The sequence below is a fragment of the Panthera uncia genome, chromosome F1, assembly GCF_023721935.1.
Source record: "Panthera uncia isolate 11264 chromosome F1, Puncia_PCG_1.0, whole genome shotgun sequence".
NCBI classification, from domain to species: Eukaryota; Metazoa; Chordata; class Mammalia; order Carnivora; family Felidae; genus Panthera; species Panthera uncia.
In genome coordinates this window covers 7071630-7096582 of record NC_064813.1, presented here as the reverse complement: position 1 = coordinate 7096582, position 24953 = coordinate 7071630, and the positions used below count along the sequence as shown (strand labels likewise).

Sequence of the window (24953 nt, the reverse complement as noted above, 5' to 3'; positions counted from 1 at the left end):
GAGATTTACTATGACTGCTCCACAGGCCCCAAACATTTACTCTTCCTTCCTCTTTCACGCTCAGAGCATTTATGGGCTCCCAATTCATCTTTGTTTTTATTTAAAAAACAAACAGTGACAGTAAGGTGTTCCTTTCACAAGCCATGAATAGTAAAGCCCTGGGAACTGTCTTGCCATTACTCCATTTTTTAAATATTTCCTGGAGTGAGAAAAGCTCCAACCATCCTATAATGAATTTCGTTATCTGGTCTGCAGAGCTGTCATTAGGAATAAGAGCCTGATATGCCTACATTCGTGGTATAACATGGAAACCAGGAGGACAAGGAAGCCAGCACTACCGAGTCGCACGGCAGCACGGGTGTGCAGGAGGAGCAGGGTGGGGACCAAGCATCCTGAAGCCAGAGGTGGGAGACTCCAAAGACAAACATGGGTTCCTGCCACTCCACGTGCCAGAAATGCCAACCATGTGTGTGTGTGCCCTGGGACACTGCATTCCCGTCCTACCACATTTCCTTTCCTCTTTTTTGCCCATCTTCTGGGCTTTCTGCTTGGAGATGTTCTCTTGATGTAACTAAGCCACTGTTGAACAGTTTCCAACTAGGTTTTCAGAGGGGATTTGAAATCTCAGAGACTAAACAAGACACATAAAAAGATGTTCAATGTCACTCATCATCAGGGAAATACAAATCAAAGCCACACTGAGATACCACACCGGTAAGAGTGGCTAAAATGAACAAATCAGGAAACTACAGATTCTGGCGAGGATGTGCAGAAACAGGAACCCTCTTGTACTGTTGGTGGGAATGCTAACTGGTGTAGCCACTCTGGAAGACAGTATGGAGGTTCGTCAAAAAATTAAAAATAGATCTACCCTATGACCCAGCAATAGCACTACTAGGAATTTACCCAAGGGATACAGGAGTGCTAATGCATAGGGGCACATGCACCCCAATGTTTATAGCAGCACTTTCAACAATAGCCAAATTATGGAAAGAGCCTAAATGTCCATCAACTGACGAATGGATAAAGAAGATGTGGTTTATATATACAATGGAATACTACTTGGCAATGAGAAAGAATGAAATCATGCCATTCGCAGTAATGTGGATGGAACTGGAAGGTTTTATGCTGAGTGAAATAAGTCAGTCAGAGAAGGACAGATATCATATGTTTTCATGCATATGTGGATCTTGAGAAACTTAACAGAAGACCATGGGGGAGGAGAAGGGGAAAAAATAGTTACAGAGAGGGAGGGAGGCAAACCACAAGAGACTCTTAAATACAGACAATAAACTGAGGGTGGATGGGCGGGGGGAGAGAAGGAGAAATGGGTGATGGGCATTGAGGAAGACACTTGTTGGAATGAGAACTGGGTATTGTATGTAAGCCAATTTGACAATAAATTATATTTAAAAAGATGAAATCTCAGAGACTAGTATCTTGGCAGGATGGCTGACAATGGAAACCTTTTCACACACAGGTCTAGTATCTAAACATGGGAAAGGAAGTTGAAAATAATGCCGACCTGGCCATCAGGGAATGTGAAAGGCAGTGTCAACGCCCAGAACTTGATTCTCTGAAAAGGGACCACTGACACTGGAAAAATAGAAAGAATGAGAGTAGCTATACACACAAAGAGGTCATGCACGTATGTGCATGCACTCATTCATATGCACATACTACATTTAGGTAAGATATAAAGTCACTGCACCATTCAGCATGCCTTATCATTGCTCAGTAGACTTCTTTCTATCACCTGAATGAGAGTTTATGGGCTGGAGTCATAATTTAAAATATTTCAGGAGTTTTATAAAAGTTCAAATGAAGATGTTCATCTTTATCAAAATACATGTATGGGGTGCCTGGGTGGCTCAGTAGGTTAAGTGTCTGACTCTTGGTTTCAGCTCAGGTCCTGATCTCACAGGTATGGGATCAAGGCCCTTGACAGGCTCTGTGCTGACAGCATGGAGCCTGCTTGAGATTCTCTCTCTTCCTTTCTTTCTGTCCCTCCCTGCTTGTGCATTCTCTCACTCTCTGTCTCTCAAAATAAATAAACATTTAAAATATAGATATAGATAGATATAGATACAGATATAGATGCATACATGTGCTGAAATTTCACTGGATATATGGTCTTTATTGGACCCTTTGAGAGTGGACGTGGTTGGCAATGAATCATCTCCTTTTTAAATACATGTATAAAAAACACCTTGAAGGGGCGCCTGGGTGGCGCAGTCGGTTGGGTGTCCGACTTCAGCCAGGTCACGATCTCACGGTCCGTGAGTTCGAGCCCCGCGTCAGGCTCTGGGCTGATGGCTCAGAGCCTGGAGCCTGTTTCCGATTCTGTGTCTCCCTCTCTCTCTGCCCCTCCCTCGTTCATGCTCTGTCTCTCTCTGTCCCAAAAATAAAAATAAACGTTGAAAAAAAAAACAAAAAAAAAACACCTTGAAGAATATATTAAGGAGAGGCAAAATAAATAAATAAATAAATACCAGATGAGCCTGAAGCACTCTGCACTATCACTGAGTAAGGGAGTGCCCAAAACCTACAAGGACAATGTCATTTCCAAGGGATACAGGAAAAGCCTAAAACAGCTCCCAGCACCCAAAGTGAGAACAATTCAGGAAACAAAATAAATAATACAGATTTGGATTAGGACAACAGTTTAAAATAGGTATCCAAGAGATCTGCTGACACAAATAGATGATTGAACAATAAATTTGGGGGGAGAAGGGTTACATTTTCCTTACTGAAGAATGCCACATAATAAATGTGACTATTCCCCAGTCCCGGAGTTGTTGACTGTGGGGATTTGGGACTTAATGCTCAACTTACAAAAATTAATGTGTGGAAAGGGAAAAACAAGAACTTTACAGTGGATTAACCTGGCAAACACTACTTGAGCCAAGTGATCAAGGTTAACAGCAAGTAATATTACATGGACAACAAGTGTACCTTCGTGTGATGAAAAGGGCACTTCATCATCTCTTTGATATTCTTTCCAAAAATCCATAATCAGTCTAATCATGAAAAAAAGTAAGACACACCCAAAGTAAGGGACATTTTACAAAATGCCTGACCAGTACTTTTAAATCTGTCAAGTTCATGGGTTCTGATCCAAGATGGTGACAGATGAGCCTCCTGAACTCCCCTCCCCGGCAGACATACTAAATCCACAGCTATACATGGAACAACACCCTTTGAAGGAAATCCAGAAACTAGCTGAGCAGCCACTACACATCAGACAAAAGGAAAAAACCCCACACTGCACAGCACCAAACAATGAGGCAGTAACTCATGACTCCCAGCTTCAACCTGAGGAGCAAAGTTTGGACCCAACATCTAACACACCCACTTCCAAGAAATTCCACCTGAGGGATAGGGCCCCCAAACACCTATCTTTAAAAGCAAACAAGGCTTGCATCCCTGAGGCCCATGAGACTATGGCCAACAAAGAAACATTCTAAACAGGCTCATGGAGACCTACCATGGCTACCCTCCACCCCAGGGCTCAGAGCATAGGCAGCAGACAGAAACACCCATCTCCCAGTCTTTCCCCAAAGAGACCAATATACACATCTTAAAAGTACAGCCTGAGGGTCAGGAACCTAATTCAACATAAATCTGGGGTCTTACTGCAATCCTCTCTGGAGACCTGTGAGGTTGGTGGGCACCATCTTTGTGTTCTTCCTCTGCCTGCTCCAGGTCACCAAGTCTCCCTGAAAGGAGCTTGCGCACACACATGCGGGTGCCCTGATTTTGGTGGCCACTGCCCAGAGAAGGCACCTCTTGAACTCTTGGCTCTTGAACCTCTTGGCTCTGGTGGCCAGCAGAGTTTGCATTCAGAGGTTCAAGAATACCGAAGCAAACAAAGAAAGAGTACTTAACCAGCTATCTCTCCAAAACTCAACCCAGAGACAGCAGACAGAGTCTCCCTGAAGGATGTGTATCTGCACACTTTTAAAAGTTGCCACAGGAGGGTCTGGCTTCCAGTCATCCTGCATCTAGGTGTTGACTGAGATCCTCACTTTTGGGACACTGACAGGTCTTGACACACCCTCAACCACTAGGAACCTCTAAGAACAAAAAAGGCAGCTTTGACAGTCACAAATGTATGAGAGATAACCAATAGCTAGGACCCAGCTGAACAATAAGGTTTATCTCCTCTATGAGACCACTCCTTCAAGATAAGGAGAGCAGTCTAATGCAGGAACCAACATGTCAAGGAAAATTGGGAAACAGAGGAATAAGTTCCAAACAAAAGAACAAGATAAAACTCTAGCAACACACCTTAGTAAAATAGAGATCAGTGATTTACCCAATAAAGAGTTCAAAGTATTGGTCATAAAGATGCTCATGAAGGTCAGCAGAACAATGCATGAGCAAAGTAAGATTTCAACAAAGAGAAAATATCGAAAAGAACCACACAAAAACCACAGACCTAAAGGATACAATAAGTGAACTGAAAAATTCAATAGACAGGTTCAACAACAGACTAAAGCAAGAACAAAGGACTAGTACTCAGACAGGAGAGTAAAATTCAATCAATCAGAGAAGCAAAAAGAAAAAGAATGAAAGAGTGAAGCCAGCTTAAGATACTTAATGGAACACCATCAAGCAGACCAATATTTGCATTTTAGAGGTTCCAGAAGGAGAAGAGAGAAAGGGCAGAAATCTTACTCAAGTAAATAATGGCTAAAACCTTCCCTAGCCTGGGAGGAAAAACAGATAAATCCAGGAGGCCTAGAAAGTTTAAAAAAAAAAAAAAAAAAAAAAAGTCCAAAAGTGAGGCACATTATAAATAAACTGTCAAGTTAAAAACAAGGAGGGAATCTTAAAAGCAGCAAGAGGAAAACAACTTGTTATAGACAAGGGAACCCTATAAGAATTCCAGCAGATTTTCCAGCAAAAACTCTAGAGGCCAGAAGGGAGTGGCATGATATATTCAAAGCGCTGAAAGGGAAAACTGCCAATCAAACCTCCAAAAGTTGTCCTTCAGGACTGAAGCAGAGAAAAAAAGTTTCCCAGACACGAAAAACTGGAAGGAGTTCCTCACCACCAGACCAGCCATACGAGAAATGTTAAAGGGACTTCTTCAAGCTGAAATAAAAGTGCGCTAATTAGTAACAGGAAAACATATGAAGTGTAAAAGTCACTGGCAGAGGTAAACATATAGTTAAAATCAGAATACCCTAATGTTGTGATGGTGGCAGATAAATCACTTATAAATCTAGTATGAAAGTTTCAAGACAAAGGTAGTAAAAATAACTATAATTACAATAATTTATTAACGGATACACCAGCAATGAAGATGTCAACTATGGCATTAAAACATAAAACGGGTGGGGGGGGGGGGGAGGAGGGAGTAAAAATATATAGCTTTAGTACGTGTTCAAACTTAAGTTGTTATCAATTTAACATACACTGTTATAAGACGTTTTATATAAGCCTCATGGTAATCAAAAAGGGAAAACCTATAATAGATACACAGAAGATAAACAAAAAGGAAACTCAGTGCACCATTACAGAAAAATATCAAATGACAATGAAAGAGCAAAACAAGAAGGAACAAAATATAAAACAGGCAGAAAACAATTCACAAAATGGCAATAGGCTATATCTATCAATAATTACTTTAAATGTAAATGGACTGACTTCTCTAATCAAAAGACATATAACGGTTGAATGATTTTTTTTTCCTCACTGCCCCACCATCACCCTCCACACCCAGCCAATGGGCAGGGAGGAGAGGCAAGCGGCCTGCGGGCAGAGCAAGAAAAGTGGTCCCATTCACCATGAATATCCATCCCTCATCTGACACAGCTTTCAGGCTCAGGCTGGGAGAGGACACATTCATCACATCAATTGGTACATAGCTGAATGGATTCTAAAAACAAGAGATATGGTATCCACAAGAGATTCATGTCAGCTTTAAAAACACACACAGACTGGGGCACCTGGGTGCCTTAGTTGGTTGAGCGTCCGACTTCAGCTAGGGTCATAATCTCGCAGTTCGTGAGTTCAAGCCCCACATTGGACTCTGTGCTGACAGCTCGGAGCCTGGAGCCTACTTCACATTCTGTGTCTCCCTCTCTCTGCCCCTTCCCCGCTCATGCTCTGTCTCTATCTCTCAAAAATGAATAAACATTAAAAAAAATTAAAAACACACATACACAGACTAAAATTGAAGGCAGGGAAAATGGTATTCATGCAAATGTAAACCAAAAGAAAACTGAAGTAGCTATACTTACATCAGAAAAAATAAGACTTTAAAACACGACTCTAATAAGAGGCACTAAAAGGTCATTAGATAATAATAATAGGGTCAATCCAACAAGAGGATATAACATTTGTAAATACTTATGCACTCACCATACAAGCACATAAAGCAAACATTAACAGACCTGAAAGAAGAAATAGACAACAGTACAATAATATTAGGGGACTTCAATACTCCATTTTCATTAATGGATAGGTCTTCCAGACATAAAATCAATAAGGAAATGTGGGACTCAAACTACACATCAGACCAGATGGACTTAACAGACATTTACGACAATTTCCATCCAAGATCAGCAGAATACACATTCTTCTGAAGTGCACACGGAACACTCTGGACAGATCATATGTTGGCCACAAAAAACAGTCTTACTGCATTTAAGGAAACTGAAATCTAAAAACGTCTTCTCTGACCACAATGGTACGAAACTAGAAATCAATTAAAATGGAACACTGGAAAATTCACAAATATACGCGGATAAAAAAATATGCTATTGAACAATAAATGGGTCAAAAATAAATAAATCAAAAGAGAAATAAAGTAACTGTAGACAAATGGAAATACAAAGGAACAAAGCTTATGGGATAGAGGAAAAACAATTCTAAGACTGAAGTTGGTAGAGATAAATGCCTACACTAAGAAACTAGAAAGAGTTCAGATAAACAACCTAACTTCACACCTCAAGGAACTAGAAACAAAAGAACAAACTGAATCCAAAGTTAGAATAAAGAAGGAAATAATAAAGATCAGTGCAGAAATAAATGAAAGAAACTAAGACAATAGAAATGATCAATAAAACTAAGCTGGTTTTTTGAAAAGGTAAAATACACAAACCTTTACCCACACTTTAGACAGACAAGAAAAAAAAGGGGGGAGGACTCAAATTAAATTAGAAATGAAAGAGGAGATGGGGCGCCTGGGTGGCTCAGTCAGTTAAGCGTCTGACTTCGGCTCAGGACATGGTCTCACAGCTTGTGAGTTCGAGCCCTGCATTGGGCTCTGTGCTGTCAGCTCAGAGCCTGGAGCCTGCTTCAGATCCTGTGTCTCCCTCTCCCTCTGCCCCTGCTAGTCATGCTCTCTCTCTGTCTCTCAAAAATAAATAAATGTAAAAAAAAATTTTTTTTAATGGGACGCGTGGGTGGCTGAGTCAGTTAAGTGTCCAACTTCAGCTCAGGTCATGATCTCCCAGTCTGTGAGTTCAAGCCCGGTGTCAGGCTCTGTGCTGACAGCTCAGAGCCTGGAGCCTGCTTCGGATTCTATGTCTCCCTCACTCTCTGCCCCCCCCCCCCCACTCATGCTCTGTCTCTCTCTGTCTCAAAAATAAACATTAAAAAAAATTTTTTTAATTTTTTTAAATGAAAGAGGAGACATCACACTTGATAAATACAAAGGATCATAAGAGACTACTATGAACAATTATATACATTTCCTCTGGATACCCAAAAGCAGAATGTTCCTATGAAATACTTCATAAACCTAAACGGCATAAAGCAAAGAAGCAATTACCATTAATTTATATGGAAAAATCTTTGAGTATTCCCAGACCCAAAAATTAACCTCTCTCAGGCTTTTCTGATACCATGTTGCTAATGGATGCAGAAAATAAATCCAGATAAATCACAGATGCTCATAGACCCAGTTCAAAGCTATGTCAGCTTCAAGCAGAGAAGCTGAGTGCAGTTCCTCAGGAAGGAACTTGGTGGCACCACTTTTACTGCTGGGGTGTGCACTACCTCTGTAATGGTTCACTGCAAAATAAATACTGAAACCTGTTTTCACTTTTTGTGAGCAAAAATCCTGTGCAAATTTCTTCCAGTTAGTGAAAATAGGTACCAATGTAGGCCATCTGTAAAAGTGAAATGGAGTAACAACTTTCTGACAGCAGGTGATACCTATACCAACAAATTGGACAACATACTAGAAATTGATAAATTTCTAGAAACATACCCCTACCACAACAGACTTGTGAAAAAACAGAACACCTGAACAGACTGATTACTAGTAAGGAGACTGAATCAGTAATGAAAAACCTCCTGACAAACAGGAGTCCAGGACCAGATGACTTCACCTGTGAATTCTACCAAACATTTTAAGAAGAATCAATACCAATCTTTCCCAAACTCTTCCCAAACATAGAAGAGGAGAGGACGTTTCAAAACTCAATATAGGAGGCCAGCATTACTTATTACCAAAACCAGATAAAGACACTACAAGAAAAGAAAATTACATACCAATATCTCAGATGGACATAGATGCAAAAATCCTCAACAAATTAACAGCATACTGAATTCAGCAATACATTAAAAGGATCAAACATCAAGATCAAATGGGATTTATTCCAGGAATGCAAGGATGGTTCAATATCCACCATCTATATGATACACCACATTAACAAAATTAAAGATAAAAATCATATGACCATCTCAATAGACACAGAAAAGCCATCTGACAAAATTCAACATCCATTCATGATTTAAAAAATTCTCAACACACTGGTTGTAGGGAGGATGATTCTCAACATAATAAAGGGTATAAATGACAAGAGCACAGCTAACATCATACTCAGTGGTGAAAGCTGAAAGCTTTTCCTGTAAGGTCAAATAGGATGCTCACTCTCACCACTTGTATTCAATGTAGCACTGGAAGCTCTCGGAAGAGCAGTTAGGGAAGAAAAATAATTAAAAGGCATCCAAATCAGAAAGGAAGAAATAAAACAGTCTCTCTTTGCAGATGACATGATATTATATATAGAAAACCCCAAAGACTCCACCAAAAAACTGCTAGAATAAACAAATTCAGTAAAACCAGGACACAAAGTCAACATACAAAAATCAGCTCCATTTCTATACACTAATAAGAAACTATCAGAAGAAGAAATTAAGGGGGAAAATCCCATTTGCGATTGCATGAAAAAGAATAAAATACCCAGGAAAAAACTTGTCTAAGGAAATGAAACATTTGTATACTGAATACTCTAAGACATTGATGAAAGAAACGGACGAAGACACAAATAAATGGAAAGACATTCCAGGCTCATGGATTGGAAGAATTATACTGGAACAATGCCCATACTCCCCAAAGCAATCTACATATTTGGCACAATCACTATCAAAAATCCAGTGGCACAGGGCACCTGGGTGGCTCAGTCACTTACATGTCCGACTTTGGCTCAGGTCATGATCTCGCAGTCCGTGGGTTCAAGCCTCACATTGGACTCTGTGCTGACAGCTCAGAGCATGAAGCCTGCTTCAGATTCTGTGTCTCCCTCTCTCAGCCCCTCCCCCACCCATGCTCTATCTCTGTCTCTCAAAAAAATAAATAAAAACATTAAAAAAATTTTTAATCCAATGGCATTTTCACAGAAATAGAAAAAATAATCCTAAAATTTGTATGGAACCACAAAACCCTAGAAAAACCAAAGCAATCTTAAGGAAGAAGAAAAAAGCTGGAGACATCACACTTCCTAATTTCAAACTAAATCAATGACTTTTTGGATTTGACCCCAAAAGCAATGCAACAAAAACAATAATAAATGAGTAGACAACATCAAACTAAAAAGCTCTGCACAGCAAAGGAAACTATTAACAATGAAAAGGCAGCCTATCAGAGAAAATATTTGCAAATTGTATATCTGATAGCAAATCATAGATCTGATAAGGGATTAATACCCAAAATATATAAAGAACTCATTCAACTCAATAGCAAAAAAAAAAAAAAAAAAAAAAAGCCAACTAGGAGCACCTGGGTAGCTGAGTTGGTTGCGTGTCCAACTTCAGCTCAGGTCATGATCTCATGATCTGTGGGTTCAAGCCCCGCATCGGGCTGTGCTGACAGCTCAGAGCCTGGAGCCTGCTTCAGATTCTGTGTCTCCCTCTCTCTCTGCTCCTCCCCCCCCCCTCCGCCCCGCACTCTCTGTCTCAAAAATAAACATTAAAAAAAAATTTTTTTAATCCAACTATATGGCCAACAGGTATATGAAAACATCACTCATCATCAGGGAAATGTAAATCAAAACCACAATGAGATATCACCTCACACCTGCTAGAACAGCTATGGTCAAAAAGACAAGAGATAACATGTGTGGGCAAGGATGTAGAGAAAATGGAACCTTTGTGCACCGTTGGTAGGAATGCACACAAGTGCCACCACTCTGGAAAGCAGTAGAGAGGTTCCTGAAAACATTAAAAATAGAACTACCATATGATCCAGCAATCCCAGCATATCCAAAAGAAAGGAAAACAGGATATCAAAGAGATATCTGCCTTCCCATGTCCACTGCAATGTTATTCACAAGAGCAAAGATATGGAAATAACCTACGTTTCTATCAGTGATGAATGGATAAAGAAGATGTATATCCATATCCGCAATGGAATATTATGTAGTCATGAGAAAAAAAAAAGAAATCCCGCCATTTGTGACCACGTAGATGGATCTAGAAGGCATTATCGTAAGTGAAAAAGCCAGACAGAGAATCACAAATACCTCATGGCATCACTTATATGTGAAATTAAAAAAGAAAAAAAAAAAAGTCTGACTCATAGCAACAGAGGGCGGAAAAGTGGTTTCCAGAGTTGGGGAGTGTTGGGGGAAATAGGAAGAGACTGTAAAAGGGTACAAACTTTCATCTATAAGAAGAATGATGTCTGGGGGTGCCTGGGTGGCTTAGTCAGTTAAGCGTCCAACTCTTGGTTTTGGCTCAGGTCATGATCTCACAGTTTGTGGGTTCAAGCCCCCATCAGGTTCTGCACTGAGAGTACAGAACCTGCTTGTGATTCTCTCTCTCCCTCCCTCTCTGCCCCTCCCACATCCTCTCTCTGTAAATAAATAAATAAATAAACTTTAAAAAATATTTGCTAAAACAGTAGAACTTTAATGTTCTCACACACCCACAAAAAGAGAAATATGTAAGGTGATGATGTTTTCATTAACCTGATGGTGAAAATCCTGTTCCAATGTATGTATACCAAATTATCACAATGTTCACTTTACATTTCTTACAATTTTAGTTTTCAATAAAACTGGGGGGGGGCGGACTGTCAAGGTCATGAAAACTGAGGAAAGCCTGAGATACCGTTGCAGACCAGAGGCTAAGGACACATGACAAGTAAACACAATGTGTTATCTTGGATTGGATCTTGGAACACCAAAATCTTTGAACACAATTTAAAACTGGTGAAAATCTGAGGCACCTGGGTGGCTCAGTCAGTTAAGCATCTGACTTCGGCTCAGGTCATGATCTCACGCGTTTGTCAGTTCGAGCCCCGCTTCAGGCTGTATGCTAACAACTCAGAGCCTGGAGTCTGCTTTGGATTCTGTGCCTCCCTCTCTCTCTGCCCTTCCCCTATTCTCACTCTGTCTCTCTCTCTGTCTCTCTCTGTCTCTCTCTCAAAAATAAATTAAAATTAAAAAATAAAATAAAACTGGTGAAAATCTAACAAAGTGTGGAGTTTGGGACGTAATATTAAGGAAAACCGCAAATAGGGTGAAAGATGTGCAGGAAATGCCTTTACTATCCTTGTGACTTTTCCACCAATCTAGAGTTATTCCAAAATAAAAGTTTATTGTAAAAAAAAAAAAAAGATGTATTGGAAATTGTATAGGACAGGTTTAAACAATGTGTGCATGTGTCATGGATTAAAGCAAGATCTCAGAAAATGAAATTAGTTTGGAAATAGACAAGTCAGGAAGTCATAGTGGAGGTTCTTCATGATCAAGACTGGCAGGTGCTTTAGGGGACTTTGGCGGTTTTAACACACTCCCTGCCACAGAGTGTCCCACAGTTTCTGATCAAACACACGCAGCCAGAGCAGGACAGAGGCTAAACCATGAACCAGCAGATTCAGGCACCAGCAAAAAATCAGCCCAAAGTACTTGCGGAAAATTCAAAAGATAATATTCTCTTCTTGACTCATTAAAACTAAGACAGACAGAAATTTAAACTCAAACAGGGACACCTGGGTGGCCTGTCAGTTGAGCGTCCAACTCTTGATTTCAGCTCAGGTTATGATCCCAGGGTCGTGAGCCTGAGCCCTGTGCTTTCATACGGAGTGTGGGGCATGCTTGAGATTATCTCTCTCTCCCTCTCTGCCCCTCTCCCTAGTTTGTGCTGTCTAAAGAAACAAAAAAGAAATAAATATATATATGTTAAAAAAAACTCTAATAAAATTCACTATAAACAATAGCATTAGACACCAGAAAGGTCAATAAAGTGACCACGAAACCCCCATCTCCCAGTGAATGGAGCCTCAGCCTGCGGCTGGGCTAGAAGCATTATCTTCTTGTCTATTATCTTGTCTATTATCTTCTCCATCTGAAATGCAGTCTGTAGTTTCCATGTAGCTTCTCGTGTTTCTTTCCACTGAATTTTTGCTGCATTCAGCGTCTATTGCATTTATCTGCCAGGTAACATATGCCACCTTGTTCCTTCACTTACATGTGTAAATCCTCCCTCCCTAAGCCCATATTCATTCATTCATTCACTCTTTTAATAGTCAAGTCACTAAATACTAGATGTGCACCGAGCACTGTGTTGGCCATTAAGGATGCACTGTCATGACTAAGACACTGTTATTATCCTCAAACTCTCCATTGAGGGCAAAAAATAGACAATCAGCAATTTTAAAAAAGTATGTCAAGTGCTATGTAACAGATGCCTGCCCACAATGCCTGCACAGGGCGGCTAATGAGGCCTCAGGTCTGGAGGTGAGTTCTGAAGGACTAAACTGTAAGCAATCCAAAGCAAAAGGTCCAATCATGTGTATCTGAACCTTCCTAAGCCTGGGACTCTGTTCGTTGCAGAGAGCAGAACTGGAGTGTCCGTGAATTATGATCATAATCATATTGATAATACAGATCAAGATAATAATAAATTGGACCCAAGATCCGATGATGAATAGAGAAGAATTCCAACTCTCAAGGAGTCTGGGGACCTTCCTTGCTCATCCTCCTACCCATTGTGCCAATCACAATTATGGGGACATCCCTGGCATTCGACACGTTTGCTGAATGCAGAAGCTTGCTCAGACTCCTCACATCCAGCCAAGCACCAAGTGCCATGAACTCTCTTACGTGATGCTATTTCTTGCATCTGTCCCTCCTCAATTTTTCCACTTGTACCACCTCCTTTTGTTCCTTCCCACTTCAACCACTAAGAGAGACTAGCACTGGTCTCCCCAGTTCCAGGCTCTCTCCTGCCTCAATGCTGCAGACTCTCTGAAACGTGGATTTGCTAAATTCAAACGCCTCCCCTTTGCTTACTGAATGAAGCCCACCCTCCAGAGCTGATCGTTCCGGTCTTCAAGCCCTGCACAGTCTCATCTCACCCCTACCTCCGTGGGCGTTTTCACACACAGCATTCCCTTCCACAAAGCCTGTTCTCCACTCATATTTGTTCACCCACTAATCTTTCCCACAGGCTCTGTGCTGCCTGCATTTCCCTCAGAAGCCTTGGTTCAAGCCAGCCCTAACTGGCTTGAAGCTCTTCTTCCTGGGCTCCTGAGGCCCCATATAAACCCTTGGTTAGGGTTCACCCTTCCCCGGACAAGTTGTGACTTCAGGTGTCTCAGCTCCAGGAGGCTACGATTCACTCAACAATCGCTCTCAAAAGGGGCTGGAAAGAATGTTACAAAAGAGTGAACTGAGAGTCCATGGGGAAGGCAATAAACACAGCCTCAGAACACAGTGTAATCTAAGCAATGGAATGATATGGAAGGTTGCCCAAGGCAGACGGTGAGGCTGTGGAGCAGAAAGGACCCAGGGAGGTGACAAGGAGTCAGCCACGTGAACACAACAGGGACAGGGCATCATGGCCCAAAGTCTGTGGGCTAGAGAGAACAGAATAGAAGCATAGTCTGAGGAGTAACAGCCGGAGATAAGCAATAAGCAAGAGGAAAGGGCACTATACCCATTTTACTGTTTCTTTTAATAAACTACTGTGGAAATAATGATACATATAAGGTGTGAAAATAAATGTTACTTTGTAACCACCTCCTAAAAAAAAACGAGACAGAAAACTACTAGCCTCCCAGAAATCTCCCTAGTTCTCATTTTACCCTCAAAGGTAATCACTAATTCTGGCTTCTTATATTCATTATTTAGATTTGCCTGGTTTTTTTTTTTTTCACATAAATAGAATCAGTCTCTGTCTTCCTTCACTTATTAGTGTGTGTGAAAAGAGTCATCCACCGCACTGCATATACAGATATATGTACATATATAATTAAACCCTTTTCACTGTCTAATGTATTATATGTTGTATGAGTAAATTAGAAATCGTTATCCATTCAACTACAGGATATTACGATATTACATATATGAGCCTATAGGATATTCAACTATATTGGATATTAGACTTGCACTCAGTTGGGGACTACTAAAATAATGCTTCAATAAACATTCATTTGGTGCCCATGAACACACATTTGTTTGATATACCCATAGAATTTAAATCACTGGGTCATAAGGTATACATGCATTCAAATTAGTAGAGAGTGTAAACAGTTTTCCATAGTGGCTCTATGAATTACAGTCCTTCCAGAAGTTATGAGAGTTACAGACGTGCCTCATTTTAATCAACACTCGTTATTGTCAATCATTTTCATCTCAGCCATTCATGTGACTATATACTGATGTCTGATTTCAACTGTTTGCTACCTTGATGACTGACAACATCAAGCACCTTATCATACATTTGATGGCTTGGATATACTCTTGTGAAGTTCTTGTTTAAATGTCTTGCTCACTTTGGGACACCTAGGTGGCTTAGTCCCTTAAGTGTCCTTGATTTTGGCTCAGGTCATGATCTTATAGTTCATGGTTTTGAGTCCCATGTCAGGCTCCCACTGACAGTACGAAGGCTGCTTGGGATTCTCTCTGGCCATCCCCCGCTTGCACGCGCATGAGTGCATGGTGCACACGCACTCTCTCTCTCCCTCTTTCCCTCTCTCCCTCTCTCTCTCTCAAAATAAATAAAAATAAAATAAAACAAATGTCTTGCTCACTTTTTGGGGGTTGTCTGTTGTTATTGATTTGTAGATGCTTTTTATATACGGTAGATACAAGCTCTTTGTCATAGAGTGTGTGTTGGGAATACGTCCTGTTTTATGATATGCCTTTTCATTCTCTTAATCTTTTACTGTCAGAGCTACCTAATTTTAATGTAGTCCAGTTTATTAAAAACAATATATCGGGATTCTTAAAATTACTTCAGAATTTTTCCCCTAGTCCAAGTTGATAAAGGTTTTTTTATACTATTATTTTCTAGAAGCCGCATTGTTTCTAATTTAGATCTATAACCTACATTAAACTGATTTTTGCATATGGCGTGAAAGAGAAATCAAGATCATTTTTTTTTTAATTTTTTTTAACGTTTATTTATTTTTGAGACAGAGAGAGACAGAGCATGAATGGGGGAGGGGCAGAGAGAGAGGGAGACACAGAATCCGAAGCAGGCTCCAGGCTCGGAGCCGTCAGCCCAGAGCCCAACGCGGGGCTCAAACTCACGGACCGAGAGATCGTGACCTGAGCCGAAGTTGGACGCTTAACCGACTGAGCCACCCAGGCGCCCCGAGATCATTTTTAATGTAGATGTACAACTGAGCCAGCACCATTTTTTAAAAGACCATCCTTTTCCCACTGCCTTTTGGAACTGCCATTTCTGTCATAAATCAAGTTCCTGTCAATAATTAAGTATACACAGGTCTGCTTCTGCATTCTGTCTTGTCATCTGATCTGTTTGTTCATCCCTGCACCGCTTTAATTAATCGTTTTAGAACAAGTTTTGATATATGGAAGCAGTCTTCTAACTTCATTCTTTTTCATAAAGATTATATGGGCTATTCTTGGCCCTTTGTATTTCCATTTAATTTCTAGAATCATTTTCAACACATATACACATGCACAAACCTTCTGGGACTTAACTGGAATTGTATCTACTCTCTAGCTCAATCTGGAGAAATTAAAAAGAGGTACCCATTTCCTTAAGAATATGATATTTGTATCCTAATGCAAATGGTAAAAGGTTTTAGTTTTGGGGCGCCTGGGTGGCTCAGTCAGTTAAGCATCTGACTTCGGCTCAGGTCATGATCTCACGGTGCATGAGTTTGAGCCCCGCGTTGGGCTCTGGGCTGACAGCTCGGAGCCTGGAGCCTGCTTCGGATTCTGTGTCTCCCTCTCTCTCTGCCCCTCCCCTGCTCTCACTCTGTCTCTCTCTCTCTCTCTCTCTCTCTCAAAAATAAATATTAAAAACGCTTTTTTAAAGTTTTTAGTTTTACATTGGAATTATTTTTTTCTAGTTTAATTTTGCATATTGACTTTGAATGTAGTGGCTGTGATAACCCAGGGACATTATTAATTCATTAAGTATATCCGTGGCTTATTCTGGATTTTCAAATGTACATACTCATGTCATCTGCTAATAATGACAATTTTACTACTTCCTTTTCAATTATATTATTTCTTTTTCTTGCCTTCGTGCATTGGCTATGACCTCCTGTGCAATGCTGAAAACAGGTACTGATAGTGGGCATCTCAATCCCACTCACAATCTATGCAGATATTTTTTTCAATATTTGTCCATTAGCTGTGATTCTTTTTAAAGAAACCCTTAGTCAGAGTAATAAAGTTTCCTTTTATTTCCATTTTGTTGAGAACTTTATCATGTTTGGGTATAGAATTTTATCATATGATTTTTCTTCATCTGTTGAGATAATCCTATGGGTTTACTTTATCCTTCTGCTAATGTGATAAATTACACTAACCAATTTTCAAATTTCACAGCAACTTTGCATTACTGAAATAAATTCAAGTTTGTCGTAATACAGCATCACTACATATGACATTACTTTTTTTTAAGCTTTTTTTTTTTTTTTTTGAGAGAGATAGAGACAGTGAAAGTGGGGAAGGGGCAGAGGGCGAGAGAGACAGAGAATCTCAAGCAGACTCCACCCCGTCAGCACAGAGCCCGATGCACGGGATCGAACTCATGAAACCGTGAGATCATGACATGAGCTGATACCAAGAGCCAGATGCTTAGCTGACCCAGGCTTCCCAACATTACTTCTTTTTTTAACTGTATTTTATCCTTGTCTAAACAAGTCCTTTGAAGGCAGTGTTCTTATACTATGTTGCACTTTTTGGCATTATTCGTAACACTGTAATCATATTATAACTATTTATTAAGCCATAAACATCTTGAGGGAGGGACTCTGCTTTGGTCTTTGTAAATTCTCCGCCATTTGGAACACAGTATATGTCACCTGAATGCTTATGAAATGAAAGTCCTCGTGATCTGCTAACAAAGTGTTGGTCCCATAACAGGCAACCGCAATAAGCGTGGGTTGACGCGTCCCACCTTCTCAAGGTAACTCCTGATGGTATCGCTGGACCAGACCTAACAACGTATTGGCAGGAATACAACAGCTCAAGTCTGAGAAACAGTATATTCACAGGGCTCACTGTCCTCTGTAGAGAATAAAGAGCCATATTTATGACCCAAAGGCCATGACATCCATTCCCACGATACCAAATCAGGGAGTTCAACTTGGGCCCACTTCCTATGTTAGACAGCAGTGACATTTTCCAATGCAATTGATTCCACCTAGGAAAGTCTGCTGTGTTCTTCATTGTTCCCCATATGCTCTGCTTAAGGGCTTGAGGGTTTTAGAAAGTGGGCTCATTTTTCCATTTGTGAGAAAAATTAAAATGTACTTTTTTGGTTTAAAAAAAAAAAGTCTGTCTCTTAACAGTTTGGCATTTCAACTGTTCCTGAACATCCCCATTGTACTCTAAACTCACTCAGCACAATCTGTGTAGATATGAATCGTAGGCTTAACTTTATGTGTCCCCAGTATATATATACTTGAGGCAACATTTCTGGGCTGATAATCTTACCAACAAGTCTACCTCTGCTTGATCATGCCACCTATCAGTCAATGCAGTATAAAAACTTTTGTTATAAAAGATCCATCAGATTTTTTAATCTCTGGAACTAAAATAGAAGAAAGGAAATCTGTTATACAGGTTTAAACCTGATAGAGACACAGAATTTTGCAAAGATAAGTAAAAACTTCTAGAGAAATTGGCCACAAATTGGTATGTGGTTGTCATATGGACGAAGGGTAGAAAAAGAAATCTTAAGTCCAAGCATCTTGAGCTTCTCAAATTAAATATACTAAATATGATGTCATAGGCTACACCTTAAAATAAATCAACAAGCCACACCCAACAGAGTGCAAAGAATCAAAGGTTTTTCAAAATAAACTGAAATGTCGGGGCGCCTGGGTGGCTCAGTCAGTTAAGCATCCGACTTCGGCTCAGGTCATGATCTTGCGGTCCGTGAGTTCAAGCCCTGCATCGGGCTCTGTGCTGACAGCTCAGAGGCTGGAGCCTGTTTCAGATTCTGTGTCTCCCTCTCTCTCACCCTCCCCCGTTCATGCTCTGTCTCTCTCTGTCTCAAAAATAAATAAAACGTTAAAAAAAAATTAAAAAAAAAATAAACTGAAATGTCAACCCACAGTTAGAGAAGTCGATTAGCAGAATTAATATTTGCTACCTGTAGCAGTGACAAGTCCAATAATGGACACAACATGAGGTCCATCAGAACACACTCCAGAGACATCTAAGCTTCCATTACTTGACCGATGAGAGGATCCTGCCTCAGCCTAGGTTTTGTCTGTTCTGTCTATCAAAAAGCACAGGAAATAATCCTGGTAAATGTTAATGCTCTTAAACATCTACCTCCTGAAAATTATCCTATAATACACAAATTGAACAGTAGTACATAAAGATTAAAAAAGAATATTTTCTGCTTGTGTGTTCATTTGATTTCTATTTTTTCATTTTATTCTTTTCTAAATTAATTTTTAAGTAGGCTTCACACTCTGCATGGAGCCCAACACAGGGCTTGAACTCACGACCCTGAGATTAAGACCTGAGCTGACGGAGATCTAGAGACGGATGTTTAACGGACTGAGCCACCCAAGCGCCCCCATTTGATTTTTAGTGGAACATTTTAAAGATTCATTCCTTCAGTTTGAACTGTCTTTGGTGCTTTACTGGTCTGCTCCCACAAATTTGTTCTGTGGGACATAAATGGCATTACATAATAGAAGCCCAGACCACAGTGACCAAGTTTGCTCCAATCCATTTATTATTTGCTCATCGTGTGAATAATTTATTCCAGGAATCAAGTGTGTGCTTCTCATTTACTTACTATTCACCGGTAACATAAATTCTATTTAGCAGGTGCATATTCACACTTAGAGGAGACAGTTTTTTTAAGTGACGCACTCAACTAAACCAAGCAAGATCCTAACGCTCACTATGAGCATGTACATTAAAGATTCTTCTACCTTTTACTCTTTACAAATTCTCCCTTCTGCTTTCTCTTTCCATTTTAAATAGGCCTTCTGAGCCATCATGCAGATAAATGAACTATCGCTCGACTTAATTCCACCGGCACAGAGCTGGGAAAGAAAGCAGGGGTTGGCGACAGAGCAAAGAGCTGTTTTCTGCTAGCAGAGTCCGCAGAGAGTGGGAACAAAAAGAGCAAGCCTCAGGGTGGCCAGGCAGGGCACAAACAAGGGTGCCCTGGCTCAGAGCACAATCAGGGTCCCAAAGGATAGACTGGAGGCCAGGCAGAGGCAGCCTAAAGAGCCCAAGATAGTCAGCTGGCCTTGCTGGCCAAAAGACCCATATACTCTGGGTCCAGGACTATAATGCAGGCAGGCTGATCTCAAATGTGACATCTGCAAGCTCTCAGGTGGAGGGTAAGGGCTCCATGGACGCAGCTGGTCAAGGATGTTCTCTTTCCCTTCTTTCTGGGTCTTGGTCAGATCTCCCTTCCTCACCTCCTCGAAGCAAGCCTTGGCCTCAAAACGGTCTTTGGCCAATCAACAGGAGTCAAATGGATGTTTTGCTTCTGGGTTGAAGCACCGAGAGATTTTCCGTGATTTATCATCCTTCTCTTTAACTGCCTTGAGAACATGTATCAGGATGGAGCTTCCCCCAGGCCAGGCAACTAAGATGAGGAAAATCCCCTGGTGCTGTAGACTGGATGTTTGTGTTTATTCAAAACTCATGGTTGAAACCTAACCCCAAGTGGGCTGGCATCGGGAGGTAAGGGGTCTCTGGGAGGTGATCAGGTCATGACGCTGAAATCCTCATAAACAGGACAGTGGCCTTATTAAAGAGTCGCCAGAGAGCTCCCCTTGCCTTTTCTACCCTGAGAAGATGACCAAAAAGACAGCCATCAATGAAAGAGGAAGTACCCCCTACTAGACCCTGAATCTGCTGGTGACTTGATCTTGAACTTCCCAACCTTCAGAACTGCAAGAAAGAAATGTTCACCGTTTGTAAGCTGCCCCCATCTGTGGTATTCTGTCATAGCAGTCTGAATGGGGTCTGAGAACCTGCCAACATGCACGGATGAGATATGGGAGGTAAATACACCTTTGCAGTGTTGAGCCCCTGGCGTCAGGGGCCTGTGTGTCACTGCAACAGACACATGGATGGTCTCCCTGAATCATCCCAGGAAACCTGTGACTCCTTTAAGAAGGAATGTGAATGTATACCCTGGTGACTCAGAGTCTTTTGCCTAAGATCACAGAGTTAATAAGAGATGGTCTACCCAGAGCCCTACTCTTAACTGCACTTTGGCAAGAGCTAAGCATGAGAGAAAATAAGGCATTCCTATCTCCATAAATGGCATCAGGAAACTTCTACACGTACAACTGGCATAAAACCAGGCAAGCGAGCAGAGTAGCCTCTGCAACAATCCTACTCTGAACAACAACAAGAGCAACAAAATAGTGCCAACGGCATATGCCACCGTGAGACATTATTGTTACAGTGTAACATTATTGTTACAGTGTCCTCTAAGATAGTCAAACTGTATTAAGTCATTACCCTTAAGGTGACCCAGCCCCAGGGCGGGCTGACAGAACAGGGGTGGGTTGGGGGGGGGGGTCAAAGGAATGGCTCCCTGCTCCTCTTGCTTTGCTAGACCATAATCCCTCTCTGTTATGTTATACCTAAAGTAACAGAGGACCCTACAGAATGTGAGACTTCCACTGTTTATCAAACCTAATGCCTTCCAAAGCCACAGGCATGGTGAGGCAGAAAAAGAAGCAAAAAAGTCTAAGAACCACGGGGATTATTTGCAGTTAATAAGAAAACATTCTGTGTGTGGTCAGCAATTTTACTTTTTCCTGAAATTTCCCAGTGGAATTCAAAGCCCAGAATTCATGGTACAAATCTCTGTAGCTTCTCATCATGACTTAAGAATGCAAGAATTCTGGGGCACCTGGGTGGCTCAGTCAGTCAAGCGTCTGACTTCGGCTCAGGTTATGATCTCACCGTTAGTGAGAAAGAGCCCCACGTTGGGTTCTGTGCCGACAGCTCGGAGCCTGGAGCCTGCTTTGGATTGTGTGTCTCCCTCTCGCTCTGCTCCTCCCTGTGCTCTGTCTCTCAAAAATAAACATTAAAATAGTTAAAAAAAAAAAAAAAAAAGAATGCAAGAATTCCCCCACAAGCATTTCTTTCTTAATGGGCATTCATTTTAAGTACCGAACAACAAATGCCAAGAGACAAATTCAAGGATGGGCTGTTAGTATTCCTATCCTTTATCAATTCATGGATCTTTTCAGGTGCTGGTATAGCCTGGGGATTAGCCCTTGCAGCCTTTAAACCAGAAAAGGAGAGAGAAATGATCCTCCCTTTTAGCTAAGTGGGTGCAAGTATATTCTTCAGCTGTCCCTTTGCATCGTGTTATTGACTTTCAGACTGAGCAATGCCTCTGAAGTCTGGACAGAGTCCACACACGGCCACGTTTCATTTCAGGGAATCCCGTTAGCAATGACTGAATACGTGTGTATGTGAATCCACCAGTTATATGCCCTTAATACTAGATTGGCTTTTAAAACACCAGCAAAATAACGTAGGCTGCTTTCGTGCTTATGATCTCCATCACAATTACTAACTCACTTTGTAGCCTAATAAAAAAAATGGTGGTTATCCATTTGATTAGATGGATTGATGGGATTCTTTTTAACTACCATATGTCACTTTTGAATTTCTTAGGACACTCTGTAGTGCCACATATGTTCAGAATATTGTCTATCATAAAGTCAACATTCACATTTTCAATATGCTAGGTTACATTTGTTATGAGTTTTTAAATTTCAAATATCTAAACAGAAATTAACATCGAACTATCTGAAACATAGCACACCACAACAGAAGACACATATTACAGACACCCCGAGCTTGAATTCAAATAAAATTTACATTTTTATGCAAATTTTAATTCTCTCATTGTATATTCATAAATACTATTTCATTTAAAATGCAGATGTTTCAAAGGAGCAAAAGAATATCACAAAAAAATTTCACTGGAAGTAAAGCCCCCTTTCTAACTGAAAGCAGATACACAGAAAACCATCAGAAACAGAATACCTGTCTCGTGGAATGTATTGGAGAGAGCAAACAAAAATGCTAGGCTGATTTAAATAACAAATGAGGTGGCTTTTTTCTTTTTCTTTTTCTTTTTTTAATGCAATGCTGTCTTCGGAGCATCTGAGTGAAGAAGCAAGCATGGTCCTCACATGCTTTTAAACAAGGAGACTTTTCCTTTCCTTGATCTCTGACCCCCAGGAGAGGCTGAACATCCTGCACTCATCCAGAAAGGTAAGGGTGCCAGGGCCCTCCCTGGTAGGACTTGAAACTGTCAGTGAAAACATAAAAGTGAGGACCCATTGAAGTATAAGGTGTGCAGTGTCTGACTCATGGAGATGTAGACAGAAAAGGGTGCACTACTGGTTTTCATGAACTGAAGAAAGGAAACAGCAGCTAAAAGTACAAGATGCAAATGAACACGGAAACACACATTTTTCTACCACTGCTTAAGTCTGAACCACTCTCCCTGGTCCTAACATCCCATACCAACAGCAAGAGCCAAATTCCATGAAGATGCTCTTTGCCCCCCTTTAGACATTAATAACCACCGGTTCCCGTGCCATTTCTGGAGCTCGCATTTTTAAGCGGATTCTGCTGCCTTTCAAACAACTAGAAACCAGCTACTTCCCTGGTCTTAAGGATGTGAGACATGCTTTTGATACTAGGAAATGGTTTTTCACCCGCAAGACAGCCGGTTCCCCAACTCAAAGCTTTACACCAGAGCTTTCAAGGGACTTAATCAGGCCCTGAGAGAAAAGGCACAGACCTTCCGTTCAGATTGTTGGAGAAATACTCCTTCCTCTCGGGAAGCCAGGTGTTGCTGCAAAGCCCAGGAGAGGAAGAGAAGCCCTTGGGGGCGGGGGGTACGGATAGGAGTCAGGACCGTGCAGCGGTATGAAATGCGTGAGTTTCGGAAGTTATCTTTCCGTCATAATTGGAGATGTGACCCAAATACAAGGAAGCCTGCACATTCCGCTAACACTCAGTTTGGCTTATGCATCTCCGCGGGAAGGAACAGCATCCTCTCCTGAGCTAGTGGTGCTGCACTCTTGAGATAATTCTTAGTTTCATTTTAACATCTGGTTTAAGGAGATGCCGATGGGTCAGGCTGGAAACTGTGGATCCACTAAACGTCTCTTTAAAGGGACTTTCCCCTTCCAGAATGGCGAGCCCCAGGGGCTCAGCTCCAGTGCCGGGAACGCTTCCGGCGAAGCGCGCACTCCAGCGAGCGGTGGTCCCCATTCTCCAGCTCCCACCCTGCCCACGGCAGGTGCCCGGGGATCTATCTGGGCGATCTATCGGCTCGCCCTCCCCTAGTTGGGCTCTAGAAGCAGATCGCCAACTGCTCATCCCAGAGGACAGGCTCCAGAAAACTCTTCCAGCTCGTGCGCGGACCCAGGCCGGGTGGCCGGCGGCGGCACCCTCACGGATTCGCTAATGGGCAGTTTCCGGACGAAGTAACACAGCCCCCAAGGCCGTGCAGACACCCCCTCTAAGAGCCCCCCGCCGCGCCGCGTTCCTTGGAGCCCCGCCGTGACAGGTCCCCTCCTCGCTCACCCCGCAGAGGAGCCCCAAGAACGCGGTGCAAATGAAGCCCGCGAGAAGCCCGTGGGGAGGGTCGAGGTGCGCGGGGGGCCAAGCAGTGCCGGGAAAGGCATCTCCTCCCCTCTCCTCCCCGCAGCCCGGTCCTTCCCGGCAAGAAAGTGCAGGAGCAGAGGCCCCGGGTCGGAGGGAGGACGCGGACGCCCGGGTGTCCGAGTAGTCGGGCCACCTGCCGGGTCCCCGCGCCCGGGCCCGCCGCCCCGCGCGCGCTCGGGCCGCCTCCGGGGCAGGTGCCGGGCCCAGGCCCCCGGGGAGCGCGCCGCTCTTACGTGTTCCAGCTTGTCTTTCCTCCGGAGCCAGACGCTGGCGCTGTAGTCCTGCTGCTTGACGCTGCTGTAGAAGTTCGCGCCCACTCGGGTCAGGCTCGGCGAGGGCTCCTTGGGGCGGCTTTTGAGCCTCATCTGCTCGAAGCCCTCGTGGGGGGAGGCCGAGAGCCACTCGTGCTGCCGGATCTCCATCCTGACATGACCAGGCGGCGGCCGGCGCGCAGCGGGCTGGAGGGCTCGCGGGAGGCCGGGCCGGGGCTGGAGGAGGAGCGAGCGGGCGCGGGGGGCGCGGGGAGCCGAGCCGAGCGCGCGGCCGGGCGGGAGGAGCGCGGCCGGCGGAGGGAAGGCGAGG

At 42.3% G+C, this 24953-nt stretch overlaps 1 protein-coding gene across 1 annotated transcript in view; it reads right to left on the bottom strand.

Moving 5' to 3' along the window:
* Positions 1 to 24947, bottom strand: part of PLD5 (phospholipase D family member 5) — a 381286-nt gene extending 356339 nt beyond the window's left edge. The window contains exon 1 of the mRNA XM_049633853.1: positions 24605 to 24947. Within this exon, the coding sequence (XP_049489810.1) occupies positions 24605 to 24793 (189 nt within the window). The 5' untranslated portion in view covers positions 24794 to 24947. The remainder of the gene's footprint in view (positions 1 to 24604) is intronic.
* Between the last annotated feature and the right edge of the window lie 6 nt (positions 24948 to 24953).